Raw genomic sequence first — 9,456 nt, 5'->3', positions numbered from 1 at the left:
GGACAGCTCAGTGTGGGCCGCTCCCCAGGACCCCCTGAGCTGGTGAGGGGACACCAGGCCACAGCACGGCCTCCCACCTTGACTGCCCCACCCCTGCCTGAATGGAGCCTGAGAAATGTCTCAAGGTCACGCTGACCTCCTGCAGTTCCCCCCCTGAGCCCTGCCCACCCTCTGGCCTCAGTTTCCCCACCAGCACCCTAAGGGGTTTAGCGATTCTTCCTGGGGGAGAAATGAAGGGTGGGAGGCTGGAGGGGCTGAGAGTAGCCTGGCCCCCGCCTAATCCAGATGGAAGGGGCCGCCTGTCACCATGGCCCCACACCGCCCTGGCCTGCCCCTAATCCGGCGCTGTAAGCTGACACAGCGTCTGGACCTTCAGCCGCATCCTGTTAAATCGCCAAAGCCTCCTGCACCTAACACCCAAATCCCTCCTTCGCCTCTTAACCCACCCGGGGCCAATTAGCTAAATGGGGCCTGTGAACAGAGCAGCTCTTTAGCGTTTCCAAGTGATGAAGCGTTAGGGGAATTACCTGCCCCCACTCCACAGGGCCCCAGCCCACCGTACAGGCAGGGCAGCTGAGGCCTGGAGGGACCCCAGGAGCCTCTGGAAGCACTCACCGGCCCTCCGGCCTGGGCTCAGGGCTTCTGGGGCCTCCCTGCCTGGCCAACCCCTTGGGTATCAAGCCCCCTGCCCACCGGGCCGTCCCTCCTCGTCCAGGGCTGCTCACCCCTGCCCCCGACTTCTCCAGGGCCTGCACCCCTTTGCTGCATGTGAGTGTGTCTGAGCGTGTGCAGTCATGCCGTGTGTGAGTGCCTGTCTCCATCTCTTTCTCTTTCTCTGTGTGTGCCTTTCCCCTATAAAGCCAACATTCCCTACATTCCCTTATCTATACAAAGCCAGCAGAGATGAGATAAGGACTTATCTCTGCTTCCTCTGCACTCACTCCCTAGTCCATCCACAGGCCTGGGTCTCCCACCTTGCTCTGCCGCTGGGACAAACTCCCTCTGTCCTTCTCCTGGGCCTCATCCTGCCCCCTCTCAACCCCAGTGCCCCTCCTCTCTGTTTTCAGGGCACACACACCCCACCCCCGCCTGAGCCCCCAGCCTCCTTAGACTGGGGAGGGGGGTTGGCAAACCAGTCTCAGGGGCTTCCCAAGATCCTGCTCCGGCTCTCAGGCCACTGCCTGAGGGACAGTCGCATCATCCACCTGTCCCAAAAACAGGGCCCGGGTATACCGGTCCTCTTCCCTCCTCCTCAGACTTTCTCCCCCGAGATTTCTCTCCTGCCTCTCCCCCCGACCTTTCTCTGACCAGGCCTCTAGCATCCTCCTGGCCTTCCATCTTGCACACGATAGCTACTCATCCAAAATGCCATCTGTGCCCCTCCCATGCTCCACAACCTCCCATGGCTCCCCAGTACCCACCTCTTCACACCCAGTCTTGTCCAGAATTTACAGCCTGTACTCCATCTCCCACTCTGGTCACCTTCATTGAAAGAACAACCTTCCCTCCCCTGCTTGAGTTTTCTCACCAGGCTTCTGACCACCTGACATGCTATATTTTACTTATATAGTTACAGATTATCTGACTGTCTGGCTCCTCCACTAGGATGCCAGTTTCAAGATTTGTGTCTGTTTTTTTCACTGCTGTGAACAGTACCTGGTATACAGTAAGCTCAATAAGTGTTTACTGAGTGACTGAAAAGTGAACTTCTATTCATACCTCAAAACCCAGCTAAAATGCCCCATACTCCTTTGCCCTGCACAGTGCCCAGGGGGCAACTGGAATTGCCTTCACCTCTGGGGACCTCAGCTTCCCCAACCCCTGTTGACATCTGTGAATCTGAGAGGTTCTTTTTCTCACACCAGATGATAAAAAAAAAAAAAAGCCGTAACAGTGGACATTCATTAAGCACTTGCTGTATGCCAGTCACTGTGCGATGCTCTTTCCTTTCATCAGCTCATTGAGTCCCTATGAGAGCCCCATGGGGTAAGTCCTGTTGTTGCCATCTTACAGTTAGGGAAACTGAGGCCCAGAGAGGGGGAGGCTCTTGTTTATATCCTACAGCGAGGGGTGGCAGACCCAGGCTAATGATGTCCCTCCAACCCCTGGAACCCGGCCCTCCCTCTGTGGCTCAGAGCAACCGGCACCTGGGCGGGAGGGGCCCCCTCAATTAATCACCTCGCTAATCCTCCTTCCCACCCGACCCCAACCCCCTCGAGTCTGGCTGGGCCAGGCCAGCAGCAGACGGAGCTGGGCCGGCAGGGGCTGTCAGAGGGCCTGCTGGGAGCTGGGAGCACTGGGCAGGTGGGCACAGGTGGGCCTGGGTGGGAGTTGGGGGCACAGAGAGCCCCCCAGGGCAGAAGACTGGGGGGTAAGGAAGTGTTCCTTAAGGCAGTGTCCCAGCTTCTGCCTTCCTGGGGCTCCTAGACACAGAGACAGAGAGATAAAGGGAGACAGAGGCAGTCAGGGAGAGCTCCAGAGGGAAAGAGAAATAGAGGCGGCGGGGGGGGGGGGCGGACAGAGACACAGAGAAAAATGATTAGAGAGAAAGAAGTGGAGACAGAGTCAGGTGATCCGATATGGACAGAGAGGCTGGGGAGGCAAAAGAAATGCAGGACCCAGTGGAGGGAGAAGCCGCTCCATATCTTACCCCAGACTCAGCAGGGGCCGGGGGCTCCCCCGCCCTCCCCAGCCTCAGTCCCTCCTGTGTCTCACCGCCGTCTGTCCTGCTGCCGCCCAGCCAGGTGAGGGCGAGGAGGAGCCATGTTCCTGAGCCCAGGCGAGGGGCCAGCAGCTGAGGGTGGGCGGCCAGGGCCTGGCGAGGAGGCCCCCAAGAAGAAGCACCGGAGGAACCGCACGACCTTCACCACGTACCAGCTGCACCAGCTGGAGCGGGCGTTCGAGACCTCCCACTACCCGGACATTTACAGCCGCGAGGAGCTGGCCGCCAAGGTGCACCTGCCCGAGGTGCGCGTGCAGGTGAGGGGACACCCTAACAACCCAAGGAGGGAGCCGGTGCCAGGTATGAACCCTCCCAGTGCATGTGAAGGCTTCCCGGAGGAGGGGACGTGGGACTGGGGCCTTGATGTTTGAATAGGAATTTGCCATCTAGAAAGGAGAAAGGGCATTTTCCTAGCCCTCCAGAGCAATGTGTGTGAAGGTGTGGAGGGGTGAAATAGGAGGCATTTCCACAGAGCTGGGTGCTGAGGCAGGCGGAAGCAGAGGCAGAGAAGGAGCTTGGGAAGGGCCTCAAATGCTGAGCTCAGTGGCTGGAACTTCATGCCAAGGGCCAAGAGAGACCAGGAGGGAGGACAGGGAGCCTGAAGGGCCCTGGGCAAAGGGAAAGGCAAGGAGAACCTGGATTCAGAGGACTTTGGGGCTGATTTGATGGGGGCCAAGAGGTAGAGATCCTGCTCTCAAAACAGCCCTCTCCTTGGGGGAGGTAACACCATATGTTGGCACTGCAACAGATGGGGGTCAGGCTAGACAGCAGGCAGAACCCCGAGAGGCTGGGAGGCCCAGAGCAGGAAAGAGTGGCCTCACTTCACCCCACCAGCCCTGACCCAGGAGCACCTCTCTTGCTGCTTCCAGGTGTGGTTCCAGAACCGCCGGGCTAAGTGGCGCCGCCAGGAGCGTCTGGAGTCAGGCTCCGGGGCCGTGGCAGCCCCGAGGCTCCCGGAGGCCCCAGCACTGCCCTTTGCCCGCCCTCCCGCCATGCCACTGCCCCTGGAGCCCTGGCTGGGCCCTGGGCCCCCAGCCGTGCCGGGACTCCCACGCCTCCTGGGCCCAGGTCCGGGGCTGCAGGGGTCCTTCGGGCCCCACGCCTTTGGTCCAGCCTTCACGGACGGTTTCACCCTGGAGGAGGCATCCTTGCGGCTGCTGGCCAAGGAGCATGTGCAGGCTCTGGACAGGGCCTGGCCATCGGCCTGAACCTGGTGCCTGCCCAGCCCTCCCTCCTCATCCTGTCTGTGGCCACCCACGCCGGGTCCCCCACCCCACCACCACCTCCTTACCTTGTCTTGCAGGGTAACTGGCACCTGGTTTCAAGAAGGAGGTGGCCAGAGGATCCCTGGCCAGGGGGATGGGTCCCTCTCCTGGTCTCAAGGGAGTCTGTGCCCTCGTGGGACCTCAGTCTCCCCATCTGTCAAGTGGGCGTGGGTGGGCTGGATTCTGAGGTTCTTAGACTGCAATCAGGAGCAACTGGGATGTGAATTCTGAGTTGATGAGTCTAAATCCCTCTGCCTGCCGCCCTCTCTCTAAGAAATAACAAGTAACAGCAGTAGCAGCTCACGTCCAACCCACCCCCTTTCACTGTGTGCTCCCCATGTGCCCATTGCTTTACCCCACGAGGTGGGCATGGCCACCAGCCTCATTTTTCAGGGGAGGAAACGGAGGCCCAGAGAGGGGAAGCCAGTTTCTTGAGGCCACACAGCCAGTAGGGGGCGGAGTTCTTTTTAAACTCATTGCCTGACTCCATCACCCCAGGCCCCATGCCGGACCCAGGCTGGGTGCTAACAGGGGACTCTCTGCTGAGGCTGGGCGAATACTGTCTGTCCCTGCTCCTCCCAGTTGCCATGGTGTGGCTTATGTCCCCACTGGCCACAGCCCCCATCGTGTCTCCCAGCCCACTGGTTGGGGGGCGGGTCGGGGCCCTGGTGACAAGGCCAGCATTTGTTATGTCCAACCCATGTCTCTCACGTGGCGGTCCTCACCTCCCTTCAGCCAGGGGATACAGGGCAGGACCCGCCCAAGACTGTCCGGGTCTGGACTGGGCTGAGAACCGGGCCCCTGACCCTCACCCAGGCCTCTGTTGAAGAGTCTCAGAACAACCACCACATCTGGAAGGGGTTCCGTGTGTGTGTATATATAGTAACAGCTTTACTGAGGTAAGATTTCCATAAAGTTAATTACACGTGCTTAAAGCATACCACTTGGTAAGCCTTGACGCCTGTGTACACTCCTGGAAACCTCGCCACAGTCACGTGACGTGCGCACCCCTTCAGCTGCTGCGTGCCTCCCCAGCCCTCTCCCACCCCGCCCGCTCCTCCCCACACGACCATTCGTCCGCTTCTGTCACTGGACATTCACTTGAGTTTCCTAAGGTTTTATAGAAATGAAACCACACAGGATGTCTTCTTTATTAGGTTTTGTCTGGTTTCTTACGCCGAGGACGATTATTTTGAGAGGCGTCCAGGCGGACCCCCTTGGTGAGCCCTATTCTGTAGTAGGGGATACACATCTGTTTATTCATTCCTCTGGTTTGCTCTGGGGTTGGTTCCAGCTTGGGACGATTATGAATTAAACTGTTGTGGACATTTGTGTACATGACCTACACCTTCATCCTTCTTGGGTAAATGCCTGTGTATGGATTTTAGCCGCTCTCAGGTGTGACACGGCATCTCGCTGTGGGTTTTCTTTGCTTTTCCCTCTTGACACATGGTGCTGAGCATGTTTCCATGCACTCATTTGCCATCTGTGCATCTTTGGTGAAATGTCTAAATCTCTTATCCATCTCTATATACTAACAGTAAGCACTTGGAAAAGGAAATATTTACATGTTTAAGATACCATTTAAAATAGTATCAAAACCATCAAACACCTCGGAATAAGTTGGACAAAAGACGTACAGCTGCTTGACACTGAAACTCAAAATATTGTTGAGGGAAACAAAAGAAAACATGAGTGAATGAAGGGATATGATATACCCATGGAGTTGGAAGGTTCACAAGATGTCACATCTTCCCCAAACGGATCTACAGAGTCAACGCAATCCCAATTAAAATCCCAACAGACCTTTTTTTTTTTTTTTTGGTACAAACTGACTAAATGATTCTAAAATTTATATTAAAATACAAAGAACCTAGAATAGCCAAGGCAATCTAGAAGAAGAACGATACATTTGGAGGACTTACACTATTAGATATCGAGAGTTTTAGAAACCTGCAGTAATTAAGGGAGTGTGGTTTTGGCCCAAGGATGGACAGGCAAGTTGACTGATGGGACCAAAGAAACAGACCCACATGTGAACAGTTGCTTGATTCACACCAAAGGCATCCCTGCACATTGGAGAAGGATTACCTCTCCAGCAAAGGGACCTGTATATGGAAAATACTGAACCTTGATCCCTTCCCCACACCATACACAAATGTTAAATGGATCATCAATCTAAGTGTGAAAGGCAGAACACTAAAGCTTTTAGAAAAAAACTGTAGAGGAGTGTCTTCAAGACCTGGCACTTGGCAAAGATATTATAAATGGGAAGTAAGGAACATTAAACTTCAGCAGAAAGACTGGACTTTGTAAAAGTTAAGAACTTATGTACATCAAAATATACCATAAAGAGAGAGCATAGGCAAACCACAGAGGGGGAGAAGATATTTGAAATATTGACCAGCAGAGGACCCATAGCCTTGACAATTAGAAAAAGGACAGACACACCAATAAGAAAAAGACAACCATTTTTTGGTTTAATGGGAAAAAGACACTTCGGTAAAGAGTCAATCCAAATAGTCACAACCTTATGAAATGGTATTCAATGTCAATTGTCATTAGAGAAATGGAAATTAAACCCACAACAGAATAGGCCCTATATGTCTATCAGAAGGTCTAAAATTAGACAGTATTTTGTGCTAATGGAACAATTTACACTTCACAAAACTTCGGCCGCATCCACCCAAGATGTTGTTCTGTTTGTACAATAGAAGACTACACGACAAGGACCATATACAGAGCTGGGCTGCCAACAGGGAGGAATCTCACCAACGTTGCTAAGCGAATGAAACCAGAACAAAAAGAGGATGTACCGTAAGCTTAGACGTCTGGAAAATTCAAGAACAGGCAAAGACCTCACCTCTAGGCTCTTCACAAAGCTAAACATAGAATTCCCATACGAACTAGCAACTCCACATCCAAATATACACTCCAAAGAACTGAAAGCATTTCCCCCCTCAAACAACAAGAAATCTCGAGATGGGCAATTCAGGGCTGCGGGTGCCGGTGCCCCTGTTCTTGGTGACATTTGTCCTTACAGTTGCAAGGTGGCTTCTGCTCATTCAGATATTGCAGCTGTATTCCAGAGAGGGGGAAGACGGAAGGACAGAGGCAAAATGCATGTGCCAGCTTTGTCTTTTTTTTTTTTTTTAATGTGGAAAACAATTGCTTTCCCAGAAGCACCACCCGTAGGGCATCTGCTAACTCAGCGTCGGCCCCTCAGCTGTGGGGTGTGTCCATGAGGGTGATTCAGTCACAGGGTTGTCCCCAGTTTCCACAAGACATAGGGAAGCCTGTTTGCAGTGGGAAGCAGGGTTAGCTCAAGACAAGGAAGGGGAGGGGATGAGGGATGAGTAACCTCGGCTGTCACCTTCCTGGGCTTCAGTTTCCTCAACTGTCAAATGTGGCTGCAGAAGCTGTCTGGCCCCAGCAGGAAAGTGGAGGAAAGCATTTGGAAATACCCCAGGGAATATTTGCATGTGCTTTCCTTTGCACATGCGTGTTCATGGCCCCCTCCCTCCCTTTCTTCATGCCCCCGCTCAGGTGTCAAATCCTCAGATAGATCTTCCCAGACATCCCTGGCTACAGGTGCAGCTCTTCTCTCTGTAGGTCCCGTATTCTCCTTTCTATCCCTCCACACACGTATCACCCCTGAACCTATGACTTATTCACTCATGCATTTAGCTGTATTCTCCAGCCCTACTTGCCTCACCTCATATGTGGTCTTAGTGGGTTCAGTGTTTCATCCCCCCTGGCACTGAGCCTGTTGTTAATGCGTAGGGGTTTCTCAATGAATATTTGCAAGATCAGTGAACTGAGGAGGCAGGCTGCAGTACTGGATGTGTCCAGCAGGTGGCAAGGCCTCACCACAGGTCGCCCTTGTAGGCTCATCCAGAAGGTACCTGGATGAAAGCCATCCTAAGACGTAGGACAGGTGTCTTGATCTCCTGGACCAGTGCCAGAGAAATACAACATGGACCATGTGTCAGTCTAAATCTAGTAGCCAAGTGGATGGAAAAAGGTGACGTCAACGTTAACAATATATTTTATTGAACCCAGCATATCTCAAACATCATTTCATTGTGTCATCACTATAAAAAGCTATTGGGGGCCTCCCTGGTGGCGCAGTGGTTGAGAGTCCGCCTGCCGATGCAGGGGATACGGGTTCGTGCCCCGGTCTGGGAGGATCCCATATGCCGCGGAGCGGCTGGGCCCGTGAGCCATGGCCGCTGGGCCTGCGCATCCGGAGCCTGTGCTCCGCAACGGGAGAGGCCACAACAGTGAGAGGCCCGCATACCAGAAAAAGAAAAAAAAAAAAAAAAAAAAAGCTATTGGGGGCTTCTCTGGTGGTGCAGTGGTTAAGAATCCATCTGCCAATGCAGGGGACGCAGGTTCGAGCCCTGATCCAGGAAGATCCCACATGCCGCGGAGCAACTAAGCCCGTGCACCACAACTACTGAGCCTGCACTCTAGAGCCTATGAGCCACAACTGCTGAGCCTGCGTGCCACAACTATTGAAGCCCGTGCACCTAGAGCCCGTGCTCCACAACAAGAGAAGCCACTGCAATGAGAAGCCAATGCTCCACAACGAAGAGTAGCCCCCACTCACCACAACTAGAGAAAGCCCACGCACAGCAACGAAGACCCAACGCAGCCAAAAAATAAATAAATTAAATAAATAAAAATTTAAAAAAAGAGTAGCCCCCGCTCACTGCAACTAGAGAAAGCCCGTGTACCAGCAACAAAGACCCAATGCAACCAAAAATAAATAATAAATAAATAAATAAAATCATATTAAAAAGCTACTAATAAGATTTTTTAAAATATTTAGTTAGTTAGTTGTGCCGGGTCTTAGTTGCAGCAGGTGGGCTCCTTACTTGTGGTAATGAGATACTTTGTATTCTTTTTTGTTCCTGAACAAAGGCCTCAGAATCTGGTATCTATTTTATAACACTCATAGCTCAGCACGAAATAGCCACATTTTTTTTTCTGGCTGCGCTGTGCGTCATGTGGGGATCTTAGTTCCCTGACCAGGGATCAAACCCACACCTCCTGCATTGGGAGTGCAGAGTCTTAACCACCAGACTGCCAAGGAAGTCCCTGTAATTACCACATTTCATGCCTCAATAGCGCCGGCTGTAGTGGACAGCGCATTACTGGAAAAAATGATGGCAGATGAAACCTCAGGCTTGAAGGCTGTCTCTGCAGATACTGGGCTGAGCCATGGCTCGGAGGGAATGCTGCTTTCTCTCTCCCTGTGCCCTGCTTCCCCTGTATTGTAATGTGGATCTGCCTGTAATGCCTGTGTCTCAAACCCAATGTGTTGAAGAGGTCCCTGATGATATGACCCAGTTTGGTGGGTGGTGGGTCCCCCTTGGGTGACCTCACCAAGTCACTGAAATGGACGATAGGGTGAACTTGTTGATGATGTTGATGAGCACTTAATTTTTTTTTTTTTTTTTTTTG

General features: G+C 53.0%; 1 protein-coding gene across 1 annotated transcript; it reads left to right on the top strand.

Moving 5' to 3' along the window:
* Positions 1-2,763: 2,763 nt before the first annotated feature.
* RAX2 (retina and anterior neural fold homeobox 2) lies at positions 2,764-3,930 on the top strand (the record flags this gene model as incomplete). Its single annotated transcript, XM_082622589.1, has 2 exons — positions 2,764-2,979; positions 3,592-3,930. The coding sequence occupies 2 exons, from the start codon at positions 2,764-2,766 to the stop codon at positions 3,928-3,930; spliced, it is 555 nt and encodes a 184-aa protein (XP_082478715.1).
* Between the last annotated feature and the right edge of the window lie 5,526 nt (positions 3,931-9,456).

This window comes from Mesoplodon mirus (genome assembly GCF_964341445.2).
Source record: "Mesoplodon mirus genome assembly, chromosome: 5".
Lineage (NCBI taxonomy): Eukaryota > Metazoa > Chordata > Mammalia > Artiodactyla > Ziphiidae > Mesoplodon > Mesoplodon mirus.
Note: the sequence above shows the minus strand (reverse complement) of the source record. Positions and strands in the feature narration are given on the sequence as shown.